This window comes from Schistocerca americana, chromosome 2, assembly GCF_021461395.2.
Source record: "Schistocerca americana isolate TAMUIC-IGC-003095 chromosome 2, iqSchAmer2.1, whole genome shotgun sequence".
Lineage (NCBI taxonomy): Eukaryota > Metazoa > Arthropoda > Insecta > Orthoptera > Acrididae > Schistocerca > Schistocerca americana.
This window is the reverse complement of record NC_060120.1, coordinates 764,144,503-764,163,468: the sequence shown is the minus strand read 5'-3', so window position 1 is coordinate 764,163,468 and position 18,966 is coordinate 764,144,503. Positions and strand designations below refer to the sequence as shown.

At 38.2% G+C, this 18,966-nt stretch overlaps 1 protein-coding gene across 2 annotated transcripts in view; it reads right to left on the bottom strand.

The window, feature by feature from the left end:
• LOC124595105 (annulin) overlaps positions 1 to 18,966 on the bottom strand; it is a 479,413-nt gene that overhangs the window by 6,137 nt on the left and 454,310 nt on the right. For both annotated transcript variants that reach the window (XM_047133702.1, XM_047133701.1), the window contains exons 10-13: positions 15,807 to 15,951; positions 12,856 to 13,001; positions 9,479 to 9,639; positions 2,651 to 2,790 (exon numbers count right to left, since the gene is read on the bottom strand). In XM_047133702.1, coding sequence (XP_046989658.1) covers positions 2,651 to 2,790; positions 9,479 to 9,639; positions 12,856 to 13,001; positions 15,807 to 15,951 — 592 coding nt within the window. The remainder of the gene's footprint in view (positions 1 to 2,650; positions 2,791 to 9,478; positions 9,640 to 12,855; positions 13,002 to 15,806; positions 15,952 to 18,966) is intronic.

The following is an 18,966-nucleotide window of genomic DNA, read 5'->3' as shown; positions in this document are numbered from 1 at the left end:
TGTGACGTGGCATTGTTTTGTTGCATTCTAATGCCAGCTGAGGTTCACCAATATGTTATGTACATATGGAGACAGTGGTCTGTCACATGCCTACATGTATTGCTTCAAGAGAGCTGTTGTCCTGTAACGCTGTTATTGCTGGCAGCCAAGATGTCAGAAGTTGGTACCCGTCCTCTCTGTTCATGTTGGCTGGTCACTTGGCTATTTCTATTGCCTCTCTAATCTTCCTCCTGAAAGTTAGAGGCTGTTTTGCCAGTACATGAGCTTCACCAAAATCAACCTGTTTGCTGCACTCAGCCTTATGTTCTGCCAGCAATCACTTGGTGTGTTGTCTTAGTCAGATATATCTTTCACGTTCAGATATCTGTGCGCTGATGGGTCACCCCATCTCACCTACATACACTAATCGACAACACCATGTCACAACTGCCACTTGGTTTTCCATTCACTGATTTACACCAATGACAATCAGTAATCCAACACTAAGGAAAACATCGAGTTTCCACCAGTGAAAAGAAATAATAAAAACACCAATAAAGAACTTCTAATATCCTTCACCTTCATCCTTAACCACCTATCAGGATTAAATAACAGCCACATCTGCAGGTACATAAGAAACATAGTTTTCTCATTCAGCAGTAAACAAAAGCACATTGAAGAAGGTCACTTCCAACAGTGACCAAAACATGGGTAGTTTTACATATTGACTAAGCAGTCACAAACCCGGAAAAAATTTATTGACTGTGACAATGGCTGCGGGAGCCAATGTTTGTATATAAGTTGACTCATTCATACTGTGCAAGGACCCTCCCCTTCTTTAAAGGATTTATGGGTATTAAGTGCGAATGTAAGGTAGATTCGAGGCCCAAGTAACACAAGACACTACTTTGGGTACCATGCTGAGAGGGCCCCAGGGTGCCAAAATTGTAAGATTTATACGCAGGACATAGTGAGTTAGTAATGGAGGTGTGGGTCATCAAGCTGAGAGTAAGATTTGTATGTGGATTATATTACAATTAGTAGTCAGAGCTGACAGGATGAAAATGTATAAGGGAAATGAGGAAGGGGGTGAGGGTTGGGGGCACCAGAGGGTAAGTCACTTGCATGAAAAAGTATTCTCAAACCAGTCCTAAATGTATGAATGAAAATCACATTTTGCATACATTTTCATGTTAAGAATATGTCATGAGTGTTTTAAAATATACTGTTAAATAAGAGGGTAACACTATTCATCAGCATAATGTATAAATTAAGAGAAGAAGCTAGTGGACAAAAAATCCTTCAAATGAAATCAGAATAATTTGAAAATGAACTACAGATCTCTGGAAACAGTAACTGTGTTAATGTCTCAAAAATCATAAGTTCTGTTTATTCTCAGTAAAAGCAGTAATGCATAAAATCATATATGTGATTTCATAAGAAGTTTGTAAGGAATAAAGGAGACCAATTAGCAAAAAGCTTGCTAGCTTTTGGAGTAATCCTTGCTCAAGCTAGAGTACAATTACACACAGAAAATGGTCATACAAACACGCATGAGCACACACAGGCATGCACACACACACACACACACACACACACACACACACACACACACACACACACACACACACACACGCACGCAGACATGCACACACACTTGTATGCACATGTCTGTGCCTCTATGTGGTGCTGGCTAGACACACATTGCTAGTGCTGCATTTTGACAGGTGAAGGCATGGGTAGAAGAAGAGAGAGGTGGATGCAGGGAGAGGAGTTTGGTGCCACATATATAAGGGGCATAGGTACATATATTTTTGTGTGTGTGCACGTGTTTTTACTCTAGCCCAAAAAAGGGTTACTCCAAAAGTTAGCAAGTTTTGTTTCTTTTTTTGAACTTATGTTCAGTGCTTCTGCTTTTTGGTGAGTGGTCTCCTTTATGCATAGGTATTTACACTATACCCGAACTTCCATAAAAATGTATAAAAAGTTTGAAAGTATAATATAAATGTTTCTAGTGTTACTGCAATAGCTACACTGCCAGTTGACAGGCTGATGTGCACAACTCCAACTGCAAATATGACTCTTAAAAAGGAGTGAAAATTCAAAAGAATTACTTACATAGTAAAGGAAAGTTTTATTTGTCTAATGAGGAAGATTACAGTTAAATGAGCAAATGAATGAATTATATGTGGTCTGTCGTGATTTAGAATGATATGGGAAAGAGATTAATTTAGGTTGACACACATTCCTAGAACTTTCTTCCCAAAGCTATTATAGATTATATAGTCTGAAGGAAGTACAAGGAATGGGAAACATAATTCTTATATGACCCATTGAAGTGCAGTATCAGAAGACGTACATTTGTTTGTTTTTAACTGTTACCTCTTTTGTTTTTAATTAGATATTAACTATCAATCTTTTTTAGCTCTAACTGCAATAATATATGCAAGTACACTGTTGAATGCACTGTGTAATGGTGTGTCTTGATTCATCTTTTACTTTTCAAGTTAAATTATTATTATCATGTGAATAAAACAAACATTTCATACTTCCTCTCTGGGCAACAGTGAACAGTTTCACACTGACATGTTCATAGTTAAGTAAAAAATTTCTAATTAAAAATTTCAAATGCAAATCATATGACGAAGTATCATCATACTTAAATACGTACTGGGAAAGTTTTATCTTCTGTGTTTTAGCTATTCCAGGGCCTTCAATCAAGAACTGTCCTTTCTTCACTGGTATTGGCAATGGGTTCTTCAAAGTTGCGACAGCAGACATCTCTTGACCTTGTACAGGTTCACCTTCCAACTGTAGAAAAAAAGGAGATTGTATTAAAAATGTTGAATCTACACAGACATCTCTTGACCTTGTACAGGTTCACCTTCCAACTGTAGAAAAAAAGGAGATTGTATTAAAAATGTTGAATCTACACTAATCATACAGAGCAAAAGCAGCACATATATGAATTTAATTTGTTTTGGATCAATACATGCATTGGCGAAAGAAGTAAAACTTTAATTCTTAAATTTTGAAAAATAACTGAATAACTTCATGTGGTAGCTGGCAGCATATTTACTTTTTCTGTGGTTTAGAAAGCATTGTATATTCCAGAATGAATCTTTCATTCTATAGCAGAGTGTGAGCTATTGTGAAATTTCCTAAAGGAATGAAACTTGTGCCAGGCCAGAACAAGAACCCAGACTTTACTCTGCCTGTGAAAGTAGGGCTCTATGTTCAAATGCACTTCCAGCAAACACAATCAATGTGTCAGTAAGTTTCACATGGAATATAGGTGCTAAAAACTCTATGATGTCTGGAACAAATAATAGTTATCTCATTGCTGAATACCTTACAATAACACAATGGCTAGTGAGAAACAAAAGTAAGTGTTGCTTTTCTAAGGTGAGCATCACGAACAAAATAATGTTTCTGGAACATTTGAATCTAACTTCATCAGATTTTTTTTCTAAGTAATCATTCTGCAAAATCAAACAGTTAGGATTCATTCTGTAGTTGAACATATGGTAATGCAACTTTCATCCTGAAATAAGTTGTTAATATGAAAAATGCCAGTTCATTTAATGGTCACTACAACTGCTGGGTGAAGTGTTTCACAGACCAGCAGAACATGAGAACAGGGCAGCTCAGTTGTGGGGTCATGGAGAATTGTGGTGCTCATATTGATGCTTTATTTTTTACGTACTGAGAACAGAATTTCCCTCTTATCTCTCAGCTGCAACTGTGACACCAGCAATCTCCTGGAATGGATGGTGGGAGTAAGGAGCAGACAAGAGGCTGGGAGAAAGAGGGACAGTAGAGTATGGGTGGGTGAGGTGCTAGTGCTGCCTGGAGGTGTAAATGGGCTTGAGGGAATAGCATAGGGCTATTAGGTGCAATGTTGTGAGGCTGTGCTGGTGTGTGTGGGGGGGGGGGGGGGGGGGGGGGGAGGGATTGGGAGCAAGTCAGAGTAGAGAGAGAAGAAGTAGAGAAGAGAAAAAGGACTTGTAGGTGCATTGGTGGGATAGAAGACATATGGAGTACCGGAGTGGGAGCAGGGAAGTGGATAGATATGTGAGAGACAGGGACTAGTGAAGGTTTAGACCAATGGGGTTGTAGGAACAAAGGATATGTTATAGAGGAGTTTCCATCTGAGCAGTTCAGAAAAGCTGGTGCTGGTAGGAATAATCCAGATAGCTGTAAAGGAGTCATTAAAATGAAGCACATCATGTTGTGCAGAATGTTCAGCAGCTGGGTGGTCCAGCTTTCTCTTAGACACATTTTGGCAATGGCTTTTCATTTGAACAGACAGCTTGTTAGCAGCCATGCCCACATAAAAACTGGCACAGTGGCTTCAGCATAGATAGTTTGTCACATGGCTGCTTCCACATGTGGTCCTGCCTTTGATGGGCTAGGAGGTGCCTGTAATTGGACTGGATTAGGTGATAGTAGTAGGTCTATTGCACGTGTATGAACCATGAGGCAGGGGTTGGGAGCATTGGGAGCAGGGGTGGAATAGGGGCAGACAAGGATACTGTATATGTTCAGTGGGTGGTGGAATACCACTGTGGGAAGTGTGGGCAGGATAGTGGGGAGGATGTTCCTCATTTCTGGGCATGTCAAAATTCACGCATAGAATGAGATTCAGTTGCTCCAGTCCTGGATGGTACTGAGTCATGAGAAGTGCGCTTTTTTTGTAGCTGGATGGTGGGTATATGGGAGATGGTAAGTGACTGGAGAGAGAAGGCATGGGAGATATGTTTCTGAACAAGGTTGGAAGGGTAATTTCAGTCTGCGAAAGCATGCATGTGGCCACTGACATATTTGGAGAGAGGCAGCTCATCACTACAGATGTGATGTACACAGGTGGCTAAGCGATTTAGAAGGAACTTCTTGGTATGGAATGGTTTGCAGTTGTCAAGGTGGTTGCAGGTTTGATGTGGAAGGAGATACTGATGTAGCCACCCTTGAGGTGGAGGTCAGCATCAATGAAGGTGGCTTTTGAAGTTAAGAAGGGCCAGGTGAAGTGAATTGGGGTGAAGGTACAGAGATTCTGTTCACATCACAAAAATGTCAATAATGAAACTGAACCAGGAGAGGGGTTTACAATTATGGGTGTCTAGGAAGAGTTCCTCCAGATACGCCATGAATAGAATGGCACAGAATGATGCTGTATGGCTGCCCTTTGATATACCATGGATTTTTTGTAGCCAATGCGTTCAAAGGAGAATTAATTGTGGGTGAGGATGTAGTTGACCATAGTGACCAGGAAGGAGATAGCTGTAGTGGCAGCTACTGTGTAAGAGCAAAAGAGCATGTGAACACCCTAACTTTTTATGCCTTGTGGATTTATTGTCTATTTTTCTTTGAATGCTGTTAAACATAACATAGATGCTCCAATCTGAAAGATACCACACTTAAACCTACTATGCTGCTGCTTCTCTACACTCCATGAAATTTGACATCGGAGTCATGAGCACAACTTCAGTTGTACTTGTTTTAAGGAACGTTTGCACATTTGCAACTTGCATGATGTAATTGCCTTATGGGCCAAACACAAACAGATTTGATAAACAATGTGCATGGCTCACGATGTGCACTCAACTAGAACTTTATGTCAGTGCCATGAGGTGTAGCACACTGCAGCAGACTTTTATCTCAGTTTGCTTGGCATAAATCGTGCTATATGATAGCACACTTCTCAGATATGCTAATTCACTCACTATATACTGCAGTAAAATTAGACCAGATGTCAGAGTATGTTAAAGTTGTACTGACAGGAAACCTATTTTGTCTAATTACTCATGCAGCTAAAGTCTTGCTGAGAGTGTTGAACAGAAGGCTATATGGCAAGCTGGATAGAGGGATTGCAGAGGAGCAGTTCAGATTTAGAAGAGGAAAAGGAACAAGAGATGCTACTGGCCTGTTAAAAACTATAGGGGAAAGATATATATTGGAAAAATGTAGAGAAATCTTTTATAGAATTAGAAAAGGCTTTTGACAGAGTTCAGTGGAACAAGCTGGTGGATATTTTGAAGAGGAAAGGAGTAGACTGGAAAGACAGACAACTGATATAGAATCTATATTTACACCAGAAAGTAAGGATAAGGATTGGAAATGAAATGTCAGAAGGAAGCAGCATTGGATGAGGCGTTAGACAGGGTTGTTGCATTTCTCCACTGTTGCTTGAAGAGATTAATGCAAAAGGCTTAGATAGGAAAAGAGGAATATGTATTGGTGGAAGGAGAATAGAATGTATAAGATTTGCTGATGACATGGTGTTAGTGGCAGAAAGTGAACGGACGGTGAATAATATGCTGAAAGATCTGAATGAAGCTTATATGGAATACAGGATGTAAATAAACACAGCAAAACCAAAGAGTATGGTCATCAATACAAGATGCAGACTGTCCAATATTAACACCATTAGCCAAGCAACAGCATTTAAATATCTTGGAAGCACAATAACTGAAGACTAGAGATGTCACCAGGAGGTGAAAACTAAAACTGCCATAGCGAATGAGGCATTCAACAGAAAGAGGAGACTCTTACGTGGCAAAGTAGATAAAGATCTAAGGAAAAGGATTGGCAAAGGTTCTGTCTGGAGTGTGGCACTATATGGGGCAAAAACATGGATGCTGAGATGAGAGGATGAAAAAAGGTTAGAAGTATTTGAGATGTGGATGCAGAGGAGAATGGAGAGAATAAGCTGCATGGAAATAGTGAGTAATGAAAGAATATTGGAAAGGGTTGGTGAGAGAAGATGTCTGCTGAAGGTTGAAGAGAAAGGAAAAAGAACTGGTTGGGACATTCATTGAGAAGGAAGTGCTTGTTAGCAGATGCTTTGGAAGGATTGGTTTGTGAGAGAAGACTGAGAGGAAGAAGAAGATACAAGATGATTGACAACATAAAAGGAAGAGGAAACTATGCCGACCTGAAGAGAATGGCAGAATACCAGACAGCCTGGAGTACTACCATGCAAAAACCTGCCTTTTGGCAGAACACTGATGATGATGATGATGGTTCAAATGGCTCTGAGCACTATGGGACTTAACTGCTGAGGTCATCAGTCCCCTAGAACTTAGAACTACTTAAACCTAACTAACCTAATGACATCACACACATCCATGCCCGAGGCAGGATTCGGGCCTGCGACCGTACCGGTCACACGGTTCCAGACTGTAGCGCCTAGAAGCGCTCGGCCACCCCGGCTGGATGATGATGATGATGTAGGTTTCTGGATGAGTTATAGTACATTCCCCAAGACACGAATTTTATCATACAGTAATCCATTTGAGGCACTGAGAGTCATAAGGGCCTAAAGCACATCATCATCAATTGTGAGACTGTAACGTTTATTCATGGTTATGGAATCTGTTGATCTTATGGTGAGTCAGGTTTATTGGTGCTGTAGGCCAACAATGTATGTATGAAAATTCACAAAAAGCTATAACATTGGTTTCTCTGATATTTACTTAAATGTGGGATCAATGGTGGTGTGCTTTAGGCCCTTATAGATCTCATTGTTTCATTTGTATTCTAGTCAAGTGTTGGTTGGTAGACAAGTTTGTTGGTAGACGTTACTACTTGAGTTGTATCATTTCCATATACAGCACTTTGTGTTTGGTTGTTCAGTTTGTGGGAATCAGTTTTCATGTGCAGTGTAAACATGAATTATGTTGAGTCTATTTTAAATGCTGCTGGAAAATTAAAGCTGTGAGGATGGATCGTGAGTCATGCTTGGGTAGCTGAGTTGGTAGAACACTTGCCCACAAAAGGCATACATCCCAGTTTGAATCTTGGTCGGACACATAGTTTTAATCTGCTAGGAAGTTTCATATCAGTGCACACTCCTCTGCAGAGTGAAAATCTCACTCTGGAAACAGAAAAGTAAATCACCAGGAAAAGTTAGCCTCAAAAGAACTAGGGCCTCTGAGGACAGATCCTTTGAGAGGGTGACAAAATCAAATAAGTGGTGACTGCTAGCAAACATTTAACAAGTAAATGAACAGTCAGCACTACTTCTTGCATGGGTGTAGCATAAGAAAATCTGATTTCAGCCTGGAAGTAAATTCGCGAACTAGTACATCTGTCAGGGATCTTGTGCATTTGTCTGAACAAATGGATAGGCACAAAAACTCCCACTTACACAAAAATGCAAAATGGAGAAGTGGGAAAGCTTACACATTATTTTTTTATTGTCCTAAACTGTACTTAATTATGCACAAAACAACAAAATACCACAAAAACAATTATTTCTTTTGTCATATAAGTTATGCATCTTATTATTATTATTATTATTACTGCTGTTATTATTATTGGTAGTGTCTGTAGTTGTATAAACATGCTGATAAGCATAACTGTTATACTACAGATGCTATTAATTTCACACTCTCAAATTTATCTGAACCTAAAAATTTGTAATCACCCGGAGTGTATACTCATGAGCCGCCACTGGATAGCAGTCTGGACCCAGTTGAGCATTGAAAAAACAAGTATTCAACAGCAACGAGGGATGAGCATTGGGAATGTTAGTGTAGAGGGAGGTGACACTGTTAGTGACAAGCATGGTAAAAGAATAGGGACTGTGGAGAGTCAGTGGCGGAAATGGTTTGATGTCCTTTATATAGGCTTCACAGCCCATCCCACCTCGTTTATTCCTACCAGCACCAGTTTTTGTGAACTGCACTCTCACTACAAAGTATACTCCATTCCCTTAACCCCCCCCCCCCCCCCCTGACCTAAATCTTTGCTTGTCCCTGTCTCCCACCTACATAGCCTGTTCCTACCTCCCACTCCAGCACTACACATGTCTTCCATCCTTCCCTTCTCTGCTTCTCCTCACTCCTTCCTCCCCCCCCCCCCCCTCTGCTGCCCTTCCCAGCACAGCCACCTAATGCTGCACTTAACAGCACTGTCCTGTGCAAGTTCATGCATGCCACACCACCCTGTGCAAGTGTCTTCTCTAACATGTACCCTGCTGTCCCTCCCCTCTCCACCTCATGCCTCCTTCTGACCCCCACCTTCCATCCCAGCAGATTGCTACTCGATACACACACAGTTGCAATTGGTCTGTAGTACCCTGAGACAGTGGCCATGTTTGTGTGAACTGTTTTTGAGGAAATGTGTGTGTGTGTATTCTACTGCAAAAGGACTTTACCCAAAAGCCTTAATAGTTTAGCATTTGTTTCCACTGTACCTGTCTGCGACTCAGTGCCTCCTCTATACAGTGTGTAGCAATCCATGCTTACTAATTGTTGTTACTTCATTCTGGACTTTTCACTGTCAGATGAATTACTTTGTACTTTGTGCTATATCTGGATCATCAGAATACATCAGCTTTCTGATGTGTGGAGCATTGCATTTCATAAGGGCCACTATAGTTATTATTAAATTTATCATCATTTTCTTTGTTCATTTTACTTACAGTGTGACTAAAAAATTGAATTTTTAGCATTCTCAAATATTGCACTAGCCACAAATTAAAGACATACATTACCTTAATCTTAATGTCAGGCTTACGGACACGGAAGTCATCCTGGGCAAAATATTCATAATTTGTGTCATGAACAGTGGCAAGACAGGCAATATTGAATGCACACTGATCCACCAGGTGTTTGTAATAATCCTCATATGACACATCTGTCCTTACTTCCTCAACTGAAACAAAATGGTTTTAAAACTGTACTGATAGAACTTTTCACATTTGTTGCTAATGTAAGTATTAAAGAAGTATTTCTCATTTTTGTCATTTGCACATACCTTAAAATATTCCATTGGAAAGCTAAAATGAAATTTTTTATTTGAGAGATGACTAACAGTGGAGAAAACTGTAAAAGCTACTCTACGAGGTAGTTATATAAAAACAAACACACAATTCACGTAAGTGCAGTGACTTCAAGAAGAATGTTATCACCAGAAAATGCAATACCATTCATGAAATAATAATGATAGAAACTGCTAACAACCACTAATCTATTCTCCTTCTTTTATGCTCACTCAATGAATCCATTAATGAAAGGAATTTGGGTTGTTGTGTATTGTTCTCAGAATGATAGACAAGGTACATTTCTCAGAATGGAAATGAAAATGACCATAAAAAATGAGAAATTATATGTGAGGCTCAAGGAGGTACAATGACTGACAAATACTTACCTGAAGAATGTATTCCAGGATTTGAAACCACCAGTTCCTTCATGAGGGGTGAGTGAGGGATAGGTTGGGGAATGTTTGAAAGAAGGGACAAGTTATGCAGATTTCAAGTCATGTGGACAAAGGGAGATAACTATGAGGGAAGACACATTAGAGGCTGCGCATTTGGGGAGAGAGGAATTATGTAATTACATGGACATGTGAAGTTTTAAAACTTCATTTTGGAGGAAAGTTCTTAAATATGGGTCCTGCAATTATTAAAGCCATATGTCTATTCAGTACCTGGTTAATTGGTTAAATGGATACATACAGAAATCAGCTGTGGTTGGACTATGAAACTGATTACCAAAGAATATGCCATAAAACTATTTTCCACATTAACTTTGAAGCTTTGTCTAAAGAGAGAGCAGCGTTTAGTATGCATATGAAAAGTCAGCATCAAATTGCTTGCAGACATAAGATAGAAAATTGGAATACATATAAATTCAGAATAAATGAAAAACACACTTACTAACCACATTTTGATGATGATGATGTTTGGTTTGGGGGGCACTCAACTGTGCGGTCATCAGCACTCCTACAAAGTCCCAACCTCTACACAGTCCACTCTAGCCACTGTCATGAATGATGGTGATGACAATGATGATGATGAAATGATGAAGACAACACCACATTTTGATCAGCATGTTTAATCATCATGAGCAGCCAGAAGATATAGAAAATTCAACCAGGACCCTTTCATGCCTTATTACAATGGTGTGTCAGTCAAGAAATATCAAATTAAATGTGTATTCTGTCCTTCAACAGAGGTGAAGTTGATTCTGGCTTCTGTAAAAGACAACATGGGCCTGGGGAAGCCAGGAATATACAAGATTCCACATCATTGTTGGATGTCATATATTCTTCAGATTTGTCGCACTCTTATAGACAAATGCGATGAACATTGACATCACAATAGACTAGATACAGCAAAACAATCTGCTGTTGCTGGAAACTGCCTAGAAATTGGAAATCATATGAACTGCAGAAAGACCAAGATACTCTCACCTGCCTTGACCAATTAGACTTGTAATTAAAGAGTTGGTCAAAATATGTGGAGTTAATGATGCAGTCAACAGAGACAGCATACCTCAACACAGTGTGAGAACCAATACTAGCAGTGCTAGGACATCATCAGTTGAAGAAAAACAAATCTGGTGAGAATACACAAACTGGGGGAGGGGCAGGGGGTCTTGAATCTAGGGTAGATAGACCAGGTGTCAACAACATGTTAAGTTGCAAATGCTGGTATTTGCAGTTTGTGCCCAGGGTTCCTGCACATCTCTTTTCTCTGGTAAGAGGTTCTTGAAGTCAATGTCTCCTCTGATAAGATTAAAGTCCCTTCCATCATCCTGGTGTTTACTATTTTCTAGGAAGCTACTTCACACAGAGACACGTAAAGGTTGTGAACAGCAACCTCATTGAAGTATTGTATAGTTTCTACAACAGCAGCATCTGATGCAATGCCCATGAATCTTTGAAACTGGTATTACACCAGGAAGATCTCAAACAGCACAGGGTAAACGTCATTATCACTAGACTGATAATTAATTGGATGTGCTGTAGGATGGTTGTCTTTTTACCTTATTTGTTACCATATGAAGACAATAATAATGATGATGGTGACATATCACCAAAATATTTTGAGAATAACATCCAAAAAATAACTAGCCAAATACACTTATGAGGAAAAACTTTTAATTTATACAGGGTGTCCCCAGAGGAATGCTCAACATTTAGGGGGACAACAGGAATACCATTTGCAGCAAAAAATTTCATATGGACAAATTTCCAATTCTGAATGTTTTCTGAGGTAAAACACATTTAATGCATATTGTTATTTGTTTTCTGTATCATTCAATACATTGTCAGTTTTACACACATACACTTGCACAACAGTTAGTAAGCATTACAATGTGCATTTCACAATGTATCAAGTGAAAAATATGTATTTTTTACATATTAACCTCCAGTATTACAGCTTTTGTGCAGTTAACAATAAATGTTCTAAAATCCTACTGTCAACTTCATTGCATTTGTGCACTCTTGTGGAAACATATTGTGTTCCTTATCTGAGAGGTTTTGCATGTTCCCTAACAAATGCAGCAGCTTCCATGATGTGACCAGGCAGTTCATGTGGCATATTCACTTTTCATTTGTGCAGCTCAGTCTTCATCCAAACTCATAACCCAAACCTTATGGCCTAAGGCCTAGCAATCTTGGTGGCCAGTTAATTGTACTGCCACCACCAATGCAGCAATTAGGGTAAATGCAGCTGAGATGTTCCCTTATATGTCTGGTAAAATGTGGAGGGGCTCTGTCATGCTGGAAATACATTGCAGTCAATGTGGCCAAAGGAATGTCCTCATGGTGTTAAAAAAATTTTTTTTAATGTGTTTTATCTGGAAAACCATTCAGAATAAGGCATATGACCACATAAAGTTTTTGCTTCAAATAAGCATCCGTGTCACATCCTTGAATACTGACCATTTCTCATGGGACACCCTGATTATTCTGTTGGAAATCATTGTAGAAATGAAATTTAGATTGTCTGTGTTTGATGGACATATGTCATAAAAATGGTCACAGTAGGCTAGGTTGAGCTCCTTGTGCCAAATGACTAGATTATTAGTGTTCAATGATATAAATACAAGCAATAATATTATGTTCTTAATTGTTACTTACCAGCTCCAGCCTTAATTAAACGCTCAACCTTCTCTTTCTTTACTCCATCCTTCACATGGCCAGTGTAAAGCACTGTGTCAACTCGCAACAGGACAGTAACTGTATAATCCTGTTGATTGCTCCTGTTCTTCATGACAACCACAACACTACATGGGATAGAATGGTAAAGTATTATAAATCTGTATTATGTGAGATGATACTGAAATATAAGTAATGCTAATGTTTTATTTATACCACCACAGATTTATTGTGGTTATCAAGCAGTGTAAGTATGTTCTGGAATGAAATGTAACATATTTACTGCACAGAGACTATGATTTGAAATCTATTCTATCACAGAACTAACTGTTGATTGATAGTATTGGTAAATATCTAGATTCACATAATACTACCCAGTACCATTTATTCCAATTTAAAATGTAAAAATGGAAACGTTTATTTTCAAAAAATACAAAATTTAGAAAACAACAATTAATAGAAGCAGTAATTAAACAGAGTAAAAGACAAATGAAATAATGATTAAGAGATATTTGTAAATTGTTATCAACAGATTTACAGAACAATTAAGTTATATGTTACCATTTGAAAAAAAAAAAGTTGTGGGAAGACAAGAAGCTAAGCTGTAGTGTCAATGATTCTGGCAATAATTAAGTGACAAGGGAATAAAATGTTAATATGCTAAATATGCTAATAATCTGTTTAATATTGTGCAATATTACATTGTGCCTCAGTTCTGCACATATTTCGTTGTCTTATGAAGCTATTAATATGATGAATACCACTGGACATCTACATGCAGAGGATAAACCAGTGGACCATGTGTTATCCTGAAGATGAAGTTATCAGTCACAAGGACAATCTGGATAGGGTAAAAACAATATAGACTTAGATATAATAACTTCTTACCAAATGGTACCACACTCATAAACAAAGAACGAATGTAAGAAACAGTATCTTTTTGAATAAATCATTTTCATCCATAAAATGAGAAGAAAATGTTGCAGAAATAGAGCTATGAAAAGTCATCAATGACTCTACATCAACAAGACTCAACTGGCCAAATTGGGAGGTAAATATACAGAGAAATCACTTACATGACTTCAGTCTGTAAACCTTGAATGTTTATGTTTCAAGATATTCATCTATACTATAATACAATTTTTGCAGTAAATATTTATGGACAGCAGTTTTAAATTTTGAAGTGTCTTTTATTGTTTTAATGCTTGTAGGTAGCTTATTGTATAGTCTGTTTCCTACTTGCAGTGGTCCATTCTGTTTTAGTGTTGTATGCGCATGTTGAACATGTATGTCCTGCTTTCTCCTTGTGTTATACAGGTGGATACTCTGGTTAGTTGACACATGATTGTTGCTATTTTCTAAGATTTTCCTTACAAATATGATTACTTGTAAAGTATACAGACATGGTAGTGGAAGGATATGAAGTTTCTTGAATAAGAGCTTGCATGAGCTTCTTGACGCAGCATTTTCTATGGCTCTTACAATTATCTTTTGGCATATAAAACAACAGTTGCTAGCAGATGTGGTTCCCCAAAAGATTATGCTGTATCACAGGAAGGATTCTGCCTGGGCGAAGTATACATCTTTTAATGTCTCTTTCGATGTGCAATCAGAAAGAATTTTGATAGTATAGCAAATGGTATTTAATTTATTTGTAATGTATTTTGTATGCTGGACCCATCTTAGATCTTCTTGGATCCATATCCCAAGAAATTTTGTAGAGCTTACATTCTTGAGGGTGCTAGTAAACAACTCTATGTCTGGTGCTAGTGGACATTTATTTTGCACTGTTTCTATATGCACTGTAACTGTTTTTTCTGTGTTTATTACTAAGCTGTTTCCAGAAAACCAGTCTGTAATTTGGGTGGTACAATTTTTAATCTCATGTAGTAATTCTTCTTTGGTCCTTCGTTTTACTATCACATTTGTGTCATCCACAAATGTTATGTAATTATGGTATGGGCTAGTCAGTTCCAAGTCATTTACAGAGAGCATAAACAGAACTGGTCCTAGAATGGATCCTTGTAAAATAAGGAAAAGGCAACTACTCGATGGACTAATGCATGGAGTACCACTTTCCTACCAAAAGAAATGCAACAAGAGCTTGTGTGAATGGTGTGTCCCATTATATGTTTCTGTGTACAATGCATTGGTCCTTGAACAGTTTCACTAGTTCAAGCTCTTTCCTTCATTTTTGTTGCATGAAGGAACCTGTAATTGTGAAATATTTTGTTCCCCTCAGTCTTTTTCTTTTATTTATATTGAACCACTATTATTCATAACTTTTTTTATACCTTTATCTTGAAGATAATTTTCTTTAGGTGACAACTAAAAATATGATAGAGTTTGTAGCTACTGGAAGAAATCTATCTGTATCAATTTTGTGTTTGTAGTCAGTGATATGAGAAAAAGTCTTAAAATCGAAACACCTTTAGTTTCTTCCTTAGCCTCTGATCTTAACTTTTTCTTACACTTGAATTATTATACAACCACTTGCTGTTTAATAATGCTCTATTCAGATCAGATAATAACTTCAACTTTTAAAGCTGCCTTTAAGCAGTTGTATACATCACACGCTATGCTTTCTATAATTGTTATTTCCTATCTCTGTTACTGTGCAAGTGAATGGCTCTGAGCACTGTGGGACTCGGCACCTGAGTTCATCAGTTCCCTATAACGTAGAACTACTTAAACCTAACTAACCTAAGGACATCACACACATCCATGCCCGAGGCAGGATTTGAACCTGCGACCGTAACAGTCACGCGGTTCCGGACTGAAGTGCATAGAACCGCACGGCTACCGCGGCCGGTGCATGTGAATGCTTATTCATTTACATATGTCAGTATTTAAATATGTGACAGTTCAATTTTCTGTTCTTTTAGAATGAACAAATCTGTAGAATAACCATACTGAAGGACGAGCAATATTACCTGAATGGTGAGCCAATTACAATATCATCCCTTAGTTCAAAATTGAAATGTATGTCATTAAAGTCTTCATTGAGGTAATATCTGCTGAAAAGACTTTCACTTTGCCTTAGTGCCTTCAGCATAGCAGCACGCTCCTCAACACTCTCTGAAAAATTAGAGAATGAACAGTTTTGTTAAAAATATTCAATAAAATAAACAAAAAGTGGTGTTTTCCTTTTGACAGAAATCTAAAATCATAATAAAGAGTAAGGAATTATTTAAATTAGGAAAGTGGGTATTTCTATGAAATTTGAGATACCGTATGATACATTAATGCTCATTCCATCAATTGAAAAGTGTTCACAACGAACATTATGAACACAGGAAACAGATGTCAAAGGATGTGTATGGTAGAAAAAAAATTCCTGCATAGTGGAGCCACCTGCAGTTCTAACCATGATCATTTTCTACAATGAAGTTATTTCTAATTTAGAAAAAATGTGGCTCCTAATAATTAAAACTATTTTACTACATTTGTTGTTTCATAACTGCATTCAATTCCAATTCAGCCAATATAAGACTATATCAATCTTGTTCAATTGCACCTTCCCTGGAAATATTTTCATTTAAAATGGGTTTACAGGTAAGTGATAGACTGCAGATCCAATTAGTTTATCCTTAAGCTGGATTTTTTCTTGCACTCAGTATAACTCATCATTTCACTTTTGGCAATACAATATGTATGTAAAAAGTCAAACATATTACCTCTAATAGGACCTTGCATATTAAAGTGCTGTGTTATTGAAAACAACCTTGAATTTAGAGGTATATCCACAGAGAATGAAATAATGGTTTCTTGAGTTACTCTGTTCACAATTTTAAAGATTCTGATCTAATATTTTGAGTTTTATCGCAAATTAAGGGCCATATACTTGGAAACAAACACTTATAAGGGGGAATGGCAATGGATAATTGAACCTCTTAAATAATGTACTGTTTCTAGTGTAGGATGAGCTCCAGGTATCTGCTGTGCAGTGTCATTTCTTCCTGTTACAAGTGTTAGTGTAAGGCATCTTTTTTCATAGCTTACTAATTACCTGGCAGTATTACATAATGTGACTTGGTAACTGAGTGAGGAAGTGCCAGACTACAATTCTAAAGGTTCAGGATGCAATTATCAGTTGGTCCTATTAATTTTTCAGCCACTTGATGCTTTTTTCACCTAACTCAGAGATTTATTTGTTACATATGGCAATATTGCCCATGGTTCAGAAACTGCATTAAATGATAGGTCCACCCTTTATCTGACAGTGTAAGGCAGTTCATAGGCTTCAATAGGACCAAGTCTAGTAAACCACTGTTGTACTCAAACCAACCTTTGGTTTGATAATAGGTTTACCTTATTTCTAACATGCCTTTCTGGAGTCTTTCCCTGCAATAACAGCATCTACATCTGTGGTAGTACAGTCTGTAGCAAGAGCTGTGCAAACAGCTGAATTTTGAACCATAAAAAGTTGGTGATGGAAAACATCCAGTGCCACATAAGAAGGACATGCCAACAGGTCAGCACAAAACAGAACCACACAGGTGAGCTGCAGCAACCACAGGTGACACAGTGTGGCTGACTGTTGCTGCAGACCACCTGTGTGGTTCTGTTTTGTGCTGACCTGTTGGCATGTGGCATCGGATGTTTTCCATCACCAACATTTTATACATTGACTATCAGCCCTATAGACATTGTCGTTTTAACTACGAAGGTTGGGCCTTCTACATTCTCCACTATGTCGTTTATCACATTTCAGTTTTTATATCCACCTGATGATGTAGCTACAAACAACAAACCTGGTAGTGCCTTAATAAAATTGGTCCAAAATTCAACTGTTTGCAGAGCTCTTGCTGCAAATGCTGCGACCAAAGAGTCATTTGTAATAAGGATATTGATGACCAGTTACATCAGTTGTTGGCCCAGTTACCTCAGAAGAGGATGCAACATTTGTGACACCCAAAATGGCCCCCAGAATTCTCAACTGAGTCAGTGCACTCATCCAGGCCCACAGGATTTAAATATCCTTCTGACAAGAGACCAGTCGAGAACTCAAGTAGCAAATTTCGATTTTCATTTAACTTGATTTTGTAATCACTGAAATTAATCCTCTCCCCCTAAGTTCAGATCCACCTCCAAACTGAAGTCACTGATGCACAGTTTTGTCAGAAGTATTTAGTTAACAGGTTGAGGAAAGATGGTGACAAAGACTTTATGCCAATCTTGGGGATTGGACTGAACTCCAGACACCTCCAAATTGCCTCAGAATGAAGATATTTGCCACTGTTGCTGGTGATTCTTTAGCTGGATGGAACCATTTAGTTTGGCTGCCATTTTGGTGATATTCGAACAAAGTATGCTATCTGCAGAGTAGGCTATGTACTGGCACTGGCTTGCACCCTCTTCCCTCTCTCATCATCATACAACACAAATATGAGACCACATTATTGTTTCACATGTGTGGTGGGAATAGCAAATATGAAGACACTTGTCGCACACGACTCAAGGAAATCACAGACATTGGTTGAGAGAGGGCATTGATTTAAATCAGTGGGGAAAGTTGAAAATTTGTGCTGGACGGCATATAACCGAAAAAAAAAAAAAAATTCACCTGCTGTCCAAGAGTAATAAATAATGTATTTATGTACCTTACAAAATTTCTAGGGAGAGTACTGTACATAACCCCACTGTGGGTGCTAAACAAGGAGGCAAAGTCTACATGAAAATTATTTTTGTGTCTCGTAGTGTAAGAGTAAATCATGGTTCAGCTAAACTGGTCTAAAAATACAATATTTTCTCAAGATTTTAATAAGAGTAGGTGAGATAACAAAATAACCAACTATATGAAACCCAGTGGGCACATTTGGGCTTTGTACTCTCTTGTACTGGTGGTTGTTAGCCTGTCAGTAACTGCTGGAGACTCATTTAGAAGACTGGAAACTACAGAAAATGCTGATCTCCCCATCCTTAATTCTCCTCTTACAATACTCTACAATTTGAGCCCAATATTGTGGACCCTGAGCCCAACTTTCTTTTCTCTGCCAGTATTTATTATCCACAATTCACCGAGACAAATACCTACAAGTCCAAATATGTCTCATGTTATTCCACATCAGCAAACACCTTGCAAGTGAGATA